This window comes from Sorex fumeus, unplaced genomic scaffold (genome assembly GCF_029834395.1).
Source record: "Sorex fumeus unplaced genomic scaffold, SorFum_2.1 ptg000098l, whole genome shotgun sequence".
NCBI classification, from domain to species: domain Eukaryota; kingdom Metazoa; phylum Chordata; class Mammalia; order Eulipotyphla; family Soricidae; genus Sorex; species Sorex fumeus.
The window spans coordinates 84,996,849-85,015,056 of record NW_026606155.1 but is presented as its reverse complement, the minus strand read 5'-3'; the positions used below and the strand labels follow the sequence as shown (position 1 = coordinate 85,015,056).

The 18,208-nt window shown below is 39.5% G+C and overlaps 1 protein-coding gene across 1 annotated transcript in view; it reads right to left on the bottom strand.

Moving 5' to 3' along the window:
* The window catches only part of KNL1 (kinetochore scaffold 1), a 54,713-nt gene that overhangs the window by 26,291 nt on the left and 10,214 nt on the right, over positions 1-18,208 (bottom strand). Inside the window, exons 4-9 of the mRNA XM_056133966.1 lie at positions 14,105-14,166; positions 13,663-13,715; positions 13,036-13,069; positions 10,149-10,186; positions 7,702-7,754; positions 93-4,631 (exon numbers count right to left, since the gene is read on the bottom strand). Coding sequence (XP_055989941.1) covers positions 93-4,631; positions 7,702-7,754; positions 10,149-10,186; positions 13,036-13,069; positions 13,663-13,715; positions 14,105-14,166 — 4,779 coding nt within the window. The remainder of the gene's footprint in view (positions 1-92; positions 4,632-7,701; positions 7,755-10,148; positions 10,187-13,035; positions 13,070-13,662; positions 13,716-14,104; positions 14,167-18,208) is intronic.

Sequence of the window (18,208 nt, the reverse complement as noted above, 5' to 3'; positions counted from 1 at the left end):
TATTTTTCAGTCCTATAATGAGAAATAATCCTGCCTTACCCGACTAAAATTCAAGAATACATATAATTAAAAAAATTCAAGACAGAGCTCACCTCCTGATCTGGTGTAGTATCAGTAAACCTAATGTCATGTTTCTTAATTTTTTTCTCATTTTGAGTATCATACTCTTCTTGTACCCAGACTCTTTTTTGACTATTGCAGTTTTCTTCCATTTTATTTTCAGGTGATGAAATCTCTTTTTGGTTGGTCTCAAACAAAGCCTTTTCATCCACTTCTAAGCTAACAGAGTCTAAGAAATTAATCTCACCAGGATCTATAGGAAGATTTTCCTCATTTATATACTGAGACGGACTTAAGTTCAGTTTAGTAGTAACAAACCCAATGCCTGAATTCTTGCCAGAGACCGGTTGAGTTTCTACACAATTTAAATCAGTTGCCTCAGCTGGCATTTGATCCAGTTCATCCATATCAGTAACACTACAGTTTCTCTTGTTTGGCAATCTGGGCAAAAAAATTCCCAAAGAATATCTCTTCACTTTATCTTTTCTAGCAGTCCTTGGTACAGGGTTAGTTTTAACTACATTATGAGAAGTTCTGTCTCCTTCATCTCCATCATCATTAACTTTGTTGGTAACTGTGCTAATATTATGCATTTCTGTAGCTTGCACCATATTACTATGTGCCCTGTTTACTAATTCAAGAAATTGTTTTGGAGAACATGACATAGGAGCAGTTTTAAAATCTGTTTCATTCAAATCATTCAGATTTGGCTTGATATTACTAAAACTTTCAATGTTAGATGAAATTATAGAATCTTTAGGGTTGGCAAGAGTTTCATTAAATTGCTTGGTCAAGTCTGGATTATTGCTGAAATCTACAGCTGTATGATGTTGAGCTGTTTTAATGTTTTTCTCCTGTTCTTTTTTACAGGCTACAGTAAACTCTTTTTCATTATTTAGGATTTTGGATTTGTTTTCGAAAGTGGGTACAGAGGAATTTCTTGAAACAGTATTTAAATTGTTTACATCTTTAGAAAGTATTGTTTCATCTTTATTGACAATGCACTGTCCTTGTTGAGGTGATGGAAGTTGCTGGTTTGTAAAATGTGGTTGAGAAACAACACATACATTTTCAACAAATATCTTCTTTACATCATGTGCAGCATTATCAATAAAGGACTCCTTCTGAGCTTCTGGGATCTTCAAAGATACTTGCTCAGAATTAACTTTAGTCATCTTTCCCAGATCTTGATTATATACTACCAAAGTTTGATCAGCTAAGTGAATTTTGGAATCTTTAATCAGATCTTGATCTTTGAACAGTGTTATGGCATAGTCTAACTGTCCTTTGGTTTGAATAAATTTTTCCTTCTCTGACAAACAAGCAGAGAGAGGCTGCCCTTCAGATTTTGAGTAACATTCAACATCTAAATTGTTTACAAAAGTAAGGTCATTTTGTATTGGGTAATCACTGGATTGTTTCTTTTTATCACTTAAGGATTTGTCATTCTCATGCAAATTCTTAAAACAAGAGACATTTGATAAACAGGAATGATTATCAATGGATCCACGAAGAGCAGTTTGATGACTGCTTTCTCTAGCCTCTTCTGGGTTTTTAGTGACATCATGAACAGAGCTATCATCTTCAGGAAAAGAGGCATCCAAGGTTTTTCTTTTTGCTATTTCAAATTCAGGGCACTTCTGAAGAAAATTCCTTGTGGCCTGACAATCAATGAAAACAGTATGGGACTTGGTGACTTCCAGAGCACTCTGATTATCTACAAACATTACAGAATTGTTCATAGGTCTAATGATATCTTTATCTGGTGACAGAGTTTTATATTCTAAGGCAGTAGTGTGACTTCTAGTGATCTCCATGTCATCCTGTCCACATGTATATAAAATAGTTTTAGAAGTTCCAGCCAAAGGAAACAAATTGGAGTCCTCTCCATCTTTCAAGGCACTTTCATTATTTCTTTTCATCATACAACTTTGGCTGATATCCATATCACTGTCATTCTTTGAAAATGCAATAATCTTGTCATTTTTTAACCAAAGGCTTTTTCTTTTCTGACTTTTCCCTGGAGGTTCACGCAGGCGCCCAGGCTTTTGTATATCTTGGTCATTTTCCCAAATGTTTGATTTAGATACTTCCATGTCATCACCTGTAAGTTCTACAGCTTTAGTAATAGAGCCAGTATTAGACCACTCCCCGGCTGTTAAGTGGCTGACTTTTGCTGCTGAATCACGACCATCATCATTCTTTTGAAAGAAAGCACTTTTCTCAGGAATAGGTACCACTTCTGGCTTTTCAAGGCTGTTCTTTTTGTATAGTTCACAGTTAGATCTATCTGGAAGTGCAGTTTTATCATTTGTGTGGCAGTCATTAAAAACAGTGTGGGACTTGGTCATTTCTAGTTCATCATGATTATCTACAAATATTACAGTTTTATCCATAGGCCTAGTAGTTATTTTACCTGGTGACAGAGTTTTACAATGTAAGAGTGTTGTATGACTTCTAGTGATCTCCATGTCATCCTGCCCACATGAATACAAAACAGTTTTAGATGTTCCTGCCGAAGGCATCAAACAGGAATCATGTTCTAAGAAAGGTCTGTGACTTGTTTCCACTGTATAATTCTTGGTGATATCCATATCATTTTCATCAATCTCTGAAAATACTATAGTCTTATCAACTTTTAGTCTGCCACTTTTCCTTTCACAAATTTCAACATCTTTCTTTTCACTCAGAAGTCCAGGTTTCTGTACACTCTCGACCTCCAACACATCCATATCATTAGCAATACATTTTTTTCCTATAGAAACATTAACACATTTTTCAACATCTACAGCTATCTGTCTGCTTATTGTTGTTAGTTGGCTGTTAGTGTTTTCTAAATTAGTCTTACCAAGTTTTTGTACTTCAGAAGGAACAAATCCAATGACAACAGTGTGACTCTTGGTTAGATCCATATTCTGCTTCTCCTCTGAAGAAACAATTGCCTTGTTATGTGAACAGCCAGGTATGGGGTTACCTAAACTTTTCCTTGGTGGCTCAGGCAGTTTAGAATTCTGGTCTGGAATAGATTTCAATGTGTGACTGTTAACAGTAGTACTAGGAGTTTTCAGAGCAGACTGTCCTTCTGACAAAAATACCCATTCATTTGAAGGACTTTTGCTGCGAGAGTGACGATTACAGATATTCTCAGGCGCTGGATTAGAACATGTAAGCGGTGGCTGACATCCTAAGATAGTTGTGTGACTTTCAGTCAGATCCATATCCTCATTTATAAAGATTTCAGTCTTCTTGTCAATTAATGAAACAGATAAAGGATTTTCCAGGCTCTGTTGTAATCTTTCCTTAGATACATGAGAAATTGAGCTACAATTTACAATCATTCCCCCATCCTCTGATATGGCTAGGTTTTTTTTAGTCACTTCTTTTTCAGATACTGGTGTGGCTGCCATCTGTACATTTGTCTGATCTTGTTTAAAAATTTGATTATCTATTGCAACAGTGTGACTCTTGGTAATGTCCATGCTAGTCTCTCCTGAGTAAATAGTTTTGTCTGTGAAAAGAGAGATGGCATCCGGATTAGGATACATGTTAGAAAAATTATTATCATGATTCAGCACATTTTCCTTCTCTTTAATACTTGAGACACATTTGGTCAATTCCATGGCATCATTATAAGTAGAATAAAAAACTGTCTTATAATCTTGTCTACCTGGACTGAAAAGTGTAGATTCTGAGGTCATGGCCAATGTTCTAGTCTCTTGGTTAGAAGACTGTGCAACTGTGTCAGTTTTTGTCCTTATAATATGACTTCTGCTATTGTCCATTTTGCATTCAGGGTTTAAGGCATCATTCAATTTATTCTTAAAGACTGTCTTCTTTTCTGGAGCATTAATTCCACAATGTGTTGTGCCATCCATCCAGACATCCTTAGTTTGACTTTCTGACTGGGACAAATTATTTACCGCAGGTAACATCTGTATAGTATGGTTAACTGTCAAATCCATAAAATCATTGCCATAAATTGTAGTATCATCACATTTAAATTCCCTTAATCCGGCTTCATTGGATGAGGGAACCAAAGTCTGAATATTGGCTGTGTGACACTGGGTAAAGTTCATCTCTTCATCTTGTTCTCTAAAGAGTCTAGTCATATTAGTGCTATTTTCTTCAACATTAAGAGATTCATGCTTCTGATACATAGTAGAGGTCCTATTTGAATTTTTGGAATATATGTGCACCTCAATATTTTCCTTATCAGAAGAAAAATAATTTTCTTTATTAGAAGAAAAACTAAAAGGAAAATCGTTTGATTTTTCTCTTTTTAAGTTTTTTATGAAGTCACTAAAATTTATTTTCTTTTCTGAAGAAGTATTTTGATCCATGGAAATTTTTAATTCATTTTTCATTCTTGAATCCTCAGTATGGAGCTTTAAATTAGCTAGAAATGATGAAGTGTCTATCTTGTTGGACTTTTGTCCTTGGGTACAATCTAATGGGTCATTATTAATAATTACTGTATGACTTGCTGTCAGATCCATCTGGTTTTCATCAGAAAAGACTATTGTTTGATCATTTTCATGTTTTCTTTCATGATTATGTTCAGTAGTTGAAATCTACAATAAAAGCAAAACATAGGAGAGTTGACCAAACACAAGTATTTAATATATATACTACATAGTTTTATATAATTAATCTTCAGTGAGGTTTCATGATAGTTTTGTTGTCTCAATCAATAACATAGTATATAATTTGTCATTAAATTGTTTTCCTAAAGTATGTGAATACTTTGTGTTTTTGGACAAGTTAAAGGTTAATAATATACACCCTAGAATAGCTAAAAAAATGAGAACGACAATACCAAATATAATTATAATAAAAATTAGAATTACTATATTAAATAGGTTATTCTTTTAATTACAGCAGGTGACAGGTAACTAAAATTTCACTGCTGGCTATTTTGACCAGCAGTGACGTGATTTTTTTTTTCTTTTTGGGTCACACCCAGCGATGCTCAGGGGTTACTCCTGGCTCATGCACTCAGGAATTACTCCTGGTGGTGCTCGAGGGACCATATGGGATGCTGGGAATCGAACCTGTGTTGGCCATGTTGACTGCGTGCAAGGCAAACACCCAACCACTGTGCTATCGCTCCAGCCCCAGTGACGTGATTTTTGTCCTTAGCAGCAGTACTCAGGGGAGTGGGGAACTCCCCAGTGACACACAGGGAGCCACGGGGGCTGTACCTGGCAGTGCTGGGCAGTGGCATGAGGATAGCACGGCGGGTAGGGTGTCTGCCTTGCACGCAGCCAACATGGCCGACCCAAGTTCGATTCCTCCGCCCCTCTCGGAGAGCCCGGCAAGCTACCGAGAGTATTCGATATGCCAGACACAGTAACAACAAAGTCTCCAATGGAGACGTTACTGGGCCCGCTCGAGCAAATCGATGATCAACGGGAGGGCCTTTACCTTTACCTTTACCTTTTAATTAAGAACATAGTCTAATTACTTGCTATTCCAGGCATGGTCTATAGACCAATACACTAGTATCACTTACTTAGTATGTTATTAGAAATATAGTCTACTCCAGACATATAGGATAAGAATCTATATTTTTGAGCTGGAGAGTTTGCTCATAGAGCTGAGGACATGCTTTGCATTTGAGAAGTCCAAGTTTAATCCCTAGCACTACATGTTCCCCGAAACTCTTCTGAAGTGATGTCTAAGCACAAAGCTGAAAGTAGCCCCTGAGTACTGCCAGATATAGATCATAAACATAAAACAAAAATAGGAGTTGGACAGATAATATAGGGGGTAGGGTGCCTGCCTTGCACATGGTCGACACAGGCTCAAATCCCATCACCCCATATGGTACCCAAGTTCCACCAGGAGTGAACCCTAAGCACAGAGCCAGGAGTAAACCCTGAACACCACAGGGTGTGATTCAAAACCCAAATAAACAAAAACAAATTTATATTTTAACAAAACCCAGAGATAATTCATATGCCTGTTAAAGTTCATGTACCTGACTGTGCTTCTCACTGTGATTCAATTAAAAAAAAAAGTTCATATGCCTGTTAAAGAACTCATATGCTCGTTATCATTCAAATGCCTATTATAATTCATATATTATAATTAATATGTCTATTAAACTTCTGATATAATTTATGTATTTCCCTAATATTTATATTGAGAAGGCCAGAGAAATATAGCAAGGAACTCAGAGAATCTGCCTTATAAGCTTATGGTCACATGTTCAAATCTCACGTCACGTATGCCAATCATGATGCTGCTAGCTCTTCTGTTTGTAAACCACAAAATCACAACTGATTTCCTACTGCACCACACCAGATATATTTGACTACCACAAAAAAGTGTGTATCCCCTGATAAGCACTGCAATTTAAAATATGTGCCAGATGGGCCCAAGAGAGAGCACAGTGGGTAAGACGTTTGTACTGAACAAAACTGACCCAGGTTTAATCCTGGCCACCAAAGAGCACCATCATGAATGATCCCTGAGCTAAGAACCAGGAAGAGTAAGCTCTGAGCACTAAGTGCTGAGCATGTGGTTCAAAAATGAAAAAATTAAATTAAAATGTAAAAAGTGCAAGCACTGGGGCCAAAGTGATAGCACAGAGTGGGCAGGGCGCCTGTCTTGCACACAGCTGATCTGGTTTCAATCCCTGGCATTACATATGGTTCCCCAAGATACACCCAGGAGTAATCCCTAAACATAGAGCCAGGAGTAAGCCCTGAGCACCACCAAGTATGACATCCATTAAACAAAAACAAGTAAAGTAAGTAAAGGCCCTCCCGTTGATCATCGATTTGCTCGAGCGGGCCCAGTAACGTCTCCATTGGAGACTTTGTTGTTACTGTGTCTGGCATATCGAATACTCTCGGTAGCTTGCCGGGCTCTCCGAGAGGGGCGGAGGAATCGAACTCGGGTCGGCCATGTTGGCTGTGTGCAAGGCAGACGCCCTACCCGCTGTGCTATCGCTCCAGCCCTAAACAAAAACAAAAAAACAAAAAAAGTGCAATAATCAAATATGTGATGATCTCCTTAGCACAACTGAGAGTCACCCCCAAACACCATACCAGGAGTAGCCCTAGGCATGGTACCAGGAGTACTTTCTAAGCACCATCATAACAATGTGTGACCTCTAGTAAGCACAAGTGTGAGCACTGCAGCATTCTCCAGGGAGCACCACAACTATAACTTATATGCTTCAACTAAGAGTGTAAGCCTCAGCAATCATTTGTGCAATCACAGTAACTAAAGGAGTGCAAACTTTGGTGAGCATCTCAGTAGGATGTAAGCACAACCTGATGTACAATTCCCAGAGAGCAACAGTTAAAAGTATTCAAGCATCACAACCAGGTGTATGTGAACATCTTCAATTCTTTATTGTCACTGTCACTGTCCTCCAGGTATGTGAACCCAGTCATCACAACATCAACAATAACAAAGGAATGGAATGGGGAAGGAAAATGAATTTCAAAAATAATAGTGACTTAACCACCTTAGGTAAATAAAAAGGCATTAAGTTTTTTGGCCTATATTGATCCATTTTTTAGGGGGGAAAAATCCCCAAATTGTTATAGTCATTAAATTTGTTACATTTTTAAAGTTTTAACTATCAAGAGAAATTTAAAATATAAAATTTGTTCCACAAACTCATACCTCTCTGTGCTGCATTTGGGCCTGAATGGGAGCACAAAGCAAAGTGTCCATCCCTATTGAGCAAAAGAAAAAAAGTATAATTAATGACAAATAAGTTTCCATAAGCCTGATTTTCCTTCTTCTATAAGTTACAATATTCTCAAAGTTTTATGTTACTCAGTCCTTTGTAAGAATTTAGGTAATAAATCTCATTTAGAACAAAAAATGTCCTGTGCCCAGGAATATGAATCATATAGTGCCTACCTTCCATTTGTGAGGTTGTAGTTTGATCCCTAATACTTCCTCACATGCTGAGTGCCATTTCAGTGGCATTGCTGTTTGTGATCCACAGTGCTTCAAGTATGTGATGATCTCCTTAGCACTACTGAGTGACCCCAAACACCAGACCAGGAATAGCCCAGGCATGGTACCAGAAGCACCACCAGGTGCGGTCCCAAAACAAAACAAAAGATTTTTTTAACATCTTCAGTTCTATATTGTCACTGTCACTCTCCTCCCGTTGTTCATCGATTTGCTCAAGCGGGCCCAGTAACATCTCCATTGTGAGACTTGTTGTTTCTGTGTTTAGCATATCGAATACGTCACAGGTAGCTAGCCAGGCTTTGCCATGGGGACGAGACACTCTTGGTAGCTTGCCAGGCTCTCTGAGAGAGGCAGAGGAATCAAACCTGGGTCGGCCGCATGCAAGGCAAACACCCTACCTGCTGTGCTATCGCTCCAGCCCAATTCTATATTAAGGATTCTAAAGACATTCCCATATGTTATGTATTTTATAAAATAATTCCACAGAAGGAAGCAAAAGTAGATTCATGAGAAGATGAACCAATGAGGAGCTTCATGTATAAAATGATTTTATGCTAGAATAAAAGATGATGAGAAAGAATCAGATACAAGATACCTTAGAATTGAGGTCAGAATGACAGTATCGCGGATGGGCTCCTGCCTTGAATGCAGAGCCAAGACTAAGCACAGATTCAATAATAAAGCCTGGGCATCATCGAATATGACACATAAAAACACAAAAAGCCATGTTCGGACATGTCTTCATATATATATACACACATACACATACATATATATATACATACATATACACACATACACATATATATAGTCTTTTTATATATATATAAAAAAACTAATAAGATTGGACTATAGAAATATGAAGAGACTGGAAATGCTATAAGAAAATAGGAAATGCAAAAAAAAAAAAAAGAAAGAAAGAAAATAGGAAATGCATGTTTTTGGGGTGAGGACATTCCTGGAGATGTTCTAGGCATCATGAGGTGCTTGGAAGGAATCTGGGACTCATGCATGCAATGCATAATCTCCAGCTCTTTGGATCAATCTCTCAATAAGATTTATGGCAAACTCAAATGAACATAATATACTAATTACATCCTTTTAATTTTATTTTCATTTATTTTGGTTTTGGGATGAAAACCAAAGCAGCATTTACATAATGAGGATCACTCCTGGCATTTCTTGGAGGAGCATGCAGTTATTGGGGATTAAACTGGGGTTGACTGTATGCAAGACAAATGTCCTACCAACTGTGCTATTTCTCTGCCTCCCATAGGTTTTTAAGAAAAGCTTCATTTATACAATGCTTTGTTTCACTTGTTCAACAAAAACTCAATGTATTTATCTTAACTGAGAACATATTATGTGTCCCCAAACTAACTGCCCTACTAAAGCATAAAGAAGGAGGCACAATTTTTATAATCAGAACCAGGAAATAGCTCAGATAGCTAGTGTATGTATGTTCCCTTTGTTTCCCCCAATCCCTGCCAAAGAAACTAAATACAATACTCAAGAAAGAATTATGAGAACTTGATTTAAAGGCTAGCTGAGGGAACAGAAAGAAAATATTACCAAATAAACATAGAGAGTGAAAAAACATTCTTCAAAATCCACCTAGGGGACTAGGGCATTGTTCAAAGAGTTAATGAGCATGCTTTTATAGTCCCCTGAGCACCATGAAACAAGAGCCAGTCAGAAGTAGCCCTCTTAAGCATGTCAGAGTATGGTCCCCAAACCAAAAATCAATATTCATTCGATTGTTAAGTGAATGAGTGGTGTTCACAAAAGAGACAAAAGCAAGAACAATATGAAAGAAATAATATTTGAAAGTTTAAAAATTGAAAGTCTAATATAAGAAATAATTTTCACTTTTTCTTCATGATTCTTTTACATATTATCAAGAATCTGGATGAAAAGAAATGTTTATGATAAGAAAGTATTCTACGGATAGAAAGACAGTACAGGAATTGAGGCACTTTCCTTGCATATGGCTGATGCTGGTTTGACCCTAGCACCACAAGGCCTTCCAAGCATCACCAGGAAGAACCGCCAAGAACAAAGCCAGGAGTAGGCCCTCAAGCACCACTAGGTGTAGCCACAAGACACACACCCCCTCCAAAAAAATGTACTCTAGCCATACTCACCAGTAATCTCACAGTAGTTATCATCAAGATTCTTATTCCTAAAAATTTAAAGATCTTTTTAATATAATACTCAGCAAAAATCAGCAAGAATCACATCAGTTGAAAGATTCTTCTACAATTGTCAGAAAAAATTACAAGGCAATTCAGTATGGTTTTAATAAAGTTCACTGATTTTTTTTTTCCCTTCCCCCTTGATGGGGACCCGAAAACACCAAACATGGTATGGGGTGGGCTGGCTCATGGCCTCACACCAAGCTTTATAAACCACTGACTCTTTTGTTTGGTTGTTTTGTTTCTGGGTCACACCCATGGGTACTCAAGATTTACTCCTAGCTCTGCACTCAGGGAGAGTGCCTGAGGGACCATTGAGGGACCAGATGGGATGTCAGGGATCAAATCAGTTGTCAGTCACTCGCAAGACAATCCCCTGTGTTCTATCTTTCTGGCCCAAGTCTTCTGGACCCTTTTCCTACCAAAATCACCTCTGCATGCACGCTGGAGGTATAAGGATTTGATTCTCAACCATGTTTCCTGGGCAGGTGATTTAAGCCATTATTGCCATCTTTTAGGCCTTCTTAATGGTGGTTAATTTCAAGGGGACATGTCTGTAGTTCAGTGATAGAACTTATGATTTATATGTGTGAGGCCCTGGGTTTGATAACCAGCATACACAAAACAAAAACAAAAACCAAATTCTGCCCCAAAAACACCACACTATAAAAATACACTCAGGGGCTACAGTCCCCAAGCACAGCAAGTAGAATACTTTCATGCACCAGACCTAAATTCAATCCCCAGAACCACATAGGGTCCCCAAAGCCTGTGCAGGAATGATCCTTGAGTACAGAGCCCGGACTAAACCCCAAGTTTAATCCTTACCAGATAAAGCCCCAAACCCAATAACATTGAATTCAAAAATTAAAATATACTTAGACCAGAGATAGTACAGTGGATAGAGCTTGCCTTTTTGGCAGCTAATCCAGGTTTGATCCTGGCATTATATGTGGTCCTCTGAGCACCTCCAGGAAGTCATGAGTGATCCCTAAGCACAGAATCAGAAGTAATCCCTGTGCACAGTGGGGTATGACCCAAAAACTAAGTAATAAATGAATAAAAATAGGTTGAACACATGCTGATTGTTATTAGAAAAACAAACAAACTTTTAAAGCAATTCACTCTAGAAATTTAGCTTTATGACACAGGGGAGATAGCTCAGGGATCAGGGCATATGCTTTTTACTTCATCACTTATGCTGCATGGCATCCTAGCACCACTGGGATACCATAGTACCGGAGGACTCTGAACACCACCTAGCACCACTGGACCCAAGCAACACTGAATTAGTGGGCCCAAGTATTGAACCACCTGGCCCAGTTGGCGAAGTATCACCAATACTGGCCCCCAGCTCCCCTGATCGCTGTTTAGAATACTCCCAAAACAGGGAGTGAAGGTGAGTGGGTGGTAGGGGTGGGGTGGAAGTGCAACTTTAAAATAACAAGGGCTGGAGTGATAGTGATAGGTAGGGTGCCTGCCTTATATATGGCCAACCCAGGCTCAATCCCCAATATTCCATATGGTCTCCTGAGTACTGCCAGGAATATTTCCTAAAGTGCAAAGCCAGGAGAAATCTCTAAGTATCGACAGGTGTGGTCCAAAAACCAAAAACAAAAACAAAAAAAAAAAAGTAAATTAAAGGAAACAAACCAAATGTCTGTTATTGGGAAGATGACAAGTATTTGCAAAATCAGCCTATAATTATTATAGGTAAATCTTTGTCTAATAACAGGTAAAGTGCTCAAATATTAAATGATGCCATTTTTGTCTTGGGGAGGGATATTTGGTAGATTCTGGGTGGCTATTTCCAGCTCTGTGCTCAGGAATCAGGTAGTACCAGGATCTAACAAAGACCTTCTCAGTATGCAAAGCATGTATTCAGCCCATTGAACGTTCTCTGAATGGCTCCTCCCTCTTTAAAAGTATTTTTTAAGTTAAAAATGTACTTCTGAGTCAGGGAAATAGTACAGCAAGTAAGGTGCTTGCCTTGCATCTGACAGACTCCAGTTTGATCCTCAAACCACAGATTGTCCTCTGAGCATCACCAGGAGTGATCTCTGAGCACTGTCTGGTGTGAACCATGAAACAAAAGAAAAATCTTTAAGTACTTCTGTGGGGGATAGAGACAAATGGCTGGTGAGCATGCTTTGAAAGCAAGAGGCCTAGACTTAAAACCTTACACAGCATGGTCTCGTGGGTACCAAGAATGATCCCTACAAGTACTGTCAGATTGGCCCCTAAGCCTCCCAACAATTCACAAATTTAAAGACTAATTTCAAAAAACACCAAATTGGGGGCTGGGGAGACAATACAGCAGGTAAGGCACTTGCTTGCTCTGCACATAGTCAATTTGGATTCAATCCTCAGTCCCCATATAGTCCCCTGAACACCACCAGGAATGATCTCTAAGCACAGAGCCAGGTGTGGCCTAAAACACATATCCCACTCTCTTGTTCCCCAGTCAAAACAAAAAACAAGAGGCTGGAGCGACAGCACAGCGGATAGGGTGTTTGCCTTGCACGCAGCTGACCCAGGTTTGATCCCCGGCATCCCATATGGTGCCCCAGCACAGCCGGTAGTAATTCCTGAGTGAAAGCAAGGAGTAACCCCTGAACATCGCTGGGTGTGACCCAAAAAGCAAAAAAAAAAAAAAAAAAGCAACAGCACTTCATTAGGGGCCTAGGATCTAATTCAACAACAGAGCACTTTTGTTGCATGTAGTAGGCCCTGGCTTTGATCCCAAGCACAACAATACTCCAAAAAAAATTCCACTTCATTTAATAAGAATTAAAAACTTCTATAATACAATTTTAGTAGCATTTTCATTACTTACTGTATAAAAGGAATATTTTCTCCATTTTCTCCTGCTTCTGTTCCTAAAAATAAAATAAAAATTAAAAAATTTCAAGGATACACTGATACAGCTTTAGAAAATTTCTTTATAGTTATACTTCAAACATTAACAAAGAAACAAGAGAAATTATTAGCTACCATCTTACTTTCTGGAACCATTATTTGTTACAATGCTTAAGAAATAAGAGATATCTAAAGTGAAAACATTTAATGTAGTGGATAGGATAGCTGTGGTTGGAGAAGCCCCACAGGTTTGACCCTTAATTAAGCCAAGCTAATTACATTAATAAAAGATTATCTAAAAAAAAAAAAAGAAAGAAATAAGAGATATCGATTGGTTTATTAGATAAAACAGACTGAGCAATAACAGCAGGTAGAATTATAAAACTAGATCTAAAGGTAGTATAGGAGCTAAAGCATTTGCCTTGTATGCACCAGATCCAGGTTCAATCCCCAGAACCCCATGTTTTCCCAGTCCCACAGAGTGATAGAGTGGTCCCTGAGTGCAGAGCCAGTAGTAATCCCTGAGCACTGCCAGAGATGTTTCCCTTCCCACCCCCCAAAAAGAAAAAAAACAGACTTATAGGCATTTCAGCAACAAATTTACCTGCATTTTCTGACTTTCTTTTGAATTTGACATGAGATTCTGTCTGAAATACCCTAAAAGAGAAAACAAAAATTACTGAAAATGTATAACTTTTAATTAGAAACTAATGGTGTTTCTTTACAGTTTGTATTAAGATAGTTGATTAATACTTTATGCTTCAGTCCTCTGAGTCATCTCCACAGCCCCCAATAAATTTTTTTTTTTTTTTTTGCTTTTTGGGTCACACCCAGCAATGCTCAGGGGGTTCCTCCTGGCTTTTCACTGGAATTACTCCTGGTGGTGCTTGGGGGACCATATGGGATGCCGGGGATCAAACCCGGGTCAGCTGTGTGCAAGGCAAACACCCTACCCACTGTGCTATTGCTCCAGCCCCTAAATTTGTTTTGATATACCAATAAAGCTTTACTTATCCGAAATTTTAATTATTTTTCTTCCAGCTCACTTTATAGTATCGGCAAAGCTGACTCGACGAGTGTTTTTCTTATTTCTGAAAACACTGGATTCCTAAGGGCAGAAAAATAGATGGTATGATTAATGAAATCACTGTGAATAAGCTCTCCAAAGTACAATTATTATTCTTATTTAATTTAATTCTCAAATACCTTAATTGAATCCACTTAAGAAACATTATACCCACTAAACAAACATGATTTTTAAGGTGAGAAATAACATTGGCATAAACATCACTTTTATAGTTTACCTTATCTTTTCTCACTCTTCTTGTAATATTTTGCTGTCAATATGACAACATGGAAACAAAGCAAATAATATGATGCTTGTTATGATAACTTTACTATATTATCTCTCTTTTTTTTTCTTTTTGGGTCACACCCAGCAATGTTCAGGGGTTACTCCTGTCTTTGCACTCAGAAATAACTCCTGGTAGTGCTCAGGGGACTATATGGGATGCTGGGGATAGAACCCAAGTTGGCCGCATGCAACCCAAAGGCCCTACCCCCACTATAGTATCACTCTGGACCCCATTATATTCTCTTAAGACTGAAACTTAATCTTAAGTTTGGGCACATCTAGCAGTGCTCAGGGAACCAAATGTGGTACAGGGGATCAAATTTGGGTCAAGGTAAGCCATGTACAAGACAAGCATCTTATCCACTTTCACTATCTTTCCACCCCAAGATTAAAACATTTAACAGTGGTAAAATACACACAAAATTTGAGAAATTTAAAAAAATTTTTTTTTTCTTTTTGGGTCATACTCAGCGATGCAGAGCGGTCACTCCTGGCTCATGCACTCAGGAATTACTCCTGGCAGTGCTCGGGAGACCGTATGGGATGCTGGGAATCAAACCTGGGTTGGCCACGTGCAAGGCAAACGCCCTACCTGCTGTGCTATTGCTCCTAAAATTTTTTTGAAAAGATTTTGGGCCATACACCCCATGGTGCTCAGAGTTTATTCCTGGTTCTATGCTCAGGGGTTATTTCTGTTGGGGTTCCGGGGACCATATTGAGTACCAGGGATTGAACCCAGGTCCGTTATGTGCAAGGCAAGCACCTTACCCACTATACTCTCTCTCCAGCCCTCTTAACTTTTTTTTTTTTTTTTTTGCTTTTTGGGTCACAGCCGCCAATGCACGGGGGTTACTCCTGGCTCTGCACTCAGGAATTACTCCTGGCAGTGCTCAGGGCACCATATGGGATGCTGGGAATCAAACCCAGGTCGGCCACGTGCAAAGCAAACGCCCTACCCACTGTGCTATTGCTCCAGCCCCCTCCCTCTTAACAAATTTTTAAATGAACAGTCACTGTATCACTGTCATCCCATTGATCATCAAATTACTCGAGTGGGTGCCAGTAACGTCTATTTCTTGCATCCCTGAGATTCTAACAGCCTCTTCTTACTCATCTTTTCCCAACAACTGGAGGCTCTTTCCAGGTCAGGGGAATGAGACCTATTGTCGTTACTGTATTTGGCATCTCGAATATGCCAACAGGGAGCTTGCCAGTCTCTGCCCATGCGGGCAGGATACTCTCGGTAGCTTGCAGGGCTCACAGAGAGGCATAGTGGGTAGGAAGTATCTTATAATGTGTTGCACGGCCGCTTTGTGCTTCACGGCCGCTCAGTCCGGAAAGCAGCCTGGAGCATGGCAGTGGAGGTTGGCTGCTGGGGCTGGGTCCCTTGGGGTGGGGAGGGCTCTCACCCGCCCCACAGCCTGGTGCGGACTCCCAGTGAACAATATGGTTAGTTAAGCACATGTCACATAGTAGATCTCTACAAGATACGCATATTGCATAGCTAAAACTTTGCTTCTATGAATTGTAGATACCTCAATAAGTAAAATTATGCAGTTATTTATCCTTCTGCAACTAGCTTATTTGTCATCTTTTATTTCTGGAGGGGCTATTGGGCCATATGTGGCTGTGCTCAGTGCTTATTCCGGACTTTGAGCTCAGGCATCACTCCAAGTGGTGCTCAGGGGTGCATATGGAGTGCCAGAGATCAAACCTGAGTTGGCTACATGTAAAGAAGTGCCCTACTTACTGCACTATATGTCTGTTGGCACTTCATTTAGTATCTGCAAGCACTGGGCCACATTTGGTGCTCAGGAGTATTCCTACCTCTGTGCTCAAGAGTGACTCCTGCCAGTGCTCAAGGGATAATATGTGGTGCTAGGGATTTAACTGGGGTAAGCCATATGCAAAGCAAGCACCTTGCCTCTTTCTCTATCTCTCTGGCCTTTAACCATTTTTAATAGTGTTAAATAATAATAGTGTTAAATACATAATAATTTTTTTAAATTACTGAATCACCATGAGATAGTTACAAGCTTTCATGTTTGAGTTTCAATGATCAAACACCCATTCCTCCACCAGTGCACGGTCTCCACCAGCAATGTCCCCAGTATACGCCCCTTTTCCAACTCTCCCCCTGCCTCCATGGCAGACAACTTCCCCCATACTCTCTCTCTACTTTTGGGCATTATAATTTGCAATACAGATACTGAGAGGTTATCATGTTTGGTCCTTTATCTACTTTCAGCACACATCTCCCAACCCGAATGATTCCTCCAACCATCATTGACTTAGTGACCCCTTCTTTATTCCAACTGCCTTCTCGCCCAGCTCATGAGACAGGCTTCCAACTATGGGGCAATATTCCTGGCCCTTGTTTCTACTGACCTTGGGTGTCAGTCTCATATTATGTTCTGGGTTCGATTCCTCTGCAATTCCTCCACCCCTCTCAGAGAGCCCAGCAAGCTACCAAGAGTATCTCACCCGCACAGCAAAGCCTGGCAAGCTACCCGTGAAGTATTCAATATGCCAAACACAGTAACAACGAGTCTCACAATGGAGACGTTACTGGGCCTGCTCGAGCAACTCGATGAACAATGGGAGGACAGTGCTACAGTGCTATATTCCAAAAATGAGTGCAGTCCTCCTATGTCTGTCCCTCTCTTTCTGATTCATTTCACTTAGCATGATACTTTCCATGTCCATCCACTTATAAGCAGATTTCATGATTTCAACTCTCCTTGGGCTGGAGCGATAGCTCAGCGGGTAGGGTGTTTGCCTTGCACGCGGCCAACCTGGCCAACCTGGGTTCAATTCCTTCTCCCCTCTTGGAGAGCCCAGCAAGCTACCGAGAGTATCTTGCCCGAACGGCAAAGCCTGGTAAGCTACCCATGATGTATTCAATACGCCAAACACAGTAACAACAAGTGTCACAATGGAAACATTACTGGGCCCGCTCAAGCAAATTGAGCAAATTGATGAACAACAGGAGGACAGTGCTACAGTGCTACAGTGCATCTCTCCTAACAGCTGCATAGTATTCCATTAAAATACATAATAATTTTCAATAGTGTTAAATACATCTACACAGTTGTATTACCAATCTCTAGAACTATCTTCATCTTGCAAATAGAAACTGTCTGTTCATTAAACTATCCATTTCTCTCCCAACCACTACTGTCTGCATGAATTTGATTCCTCTAGATACTTCATTAGTGCACCAAATGAGTTTCTAGTGACTGCTTTATATAAATTAACATAAATTTCTCAAGGTCCATTCATGTTGAAGTAATTGTAGTGTGCCAGAATCCTTCTCTTCCTCCTCCTCCTTGGGGATGGAGGAACACCTGGAGGTGCTCAGGGCTTACTCCTGGCAGGGGTTAGGGGACCATATGGAGTGCAAGGGATTGAACCTGGGACAGCTGCAAATAAGACAAGCACCTGTCCACTATACTATCTCTCCAGCCCCCCAAAATTTCTTTTTTCTTAACGGTTAAATAATATTCCTTTGGTGTCACATTTTGTTTATTCACCCATCTGTCAATCAACAGAGTTACTTCTACATTTTGGCTACTGTGAATAATGTTATCAGCCTGTGTATATCTCTTCAAACCCTGCTTTCAGATCATGGATGTAATTCTGCAGTACAATACTTGCCATAAATATGTAAGGTCCTGTATTCAATAAGTGGCATAGAATTGGGATGGGGAACATAACCTGTTTCAGACCCAGAAATGGAATTACTGATTAAATTTTTTTCTTTATCAGGAACTGCTATACACTTTTTCTGTAGCAA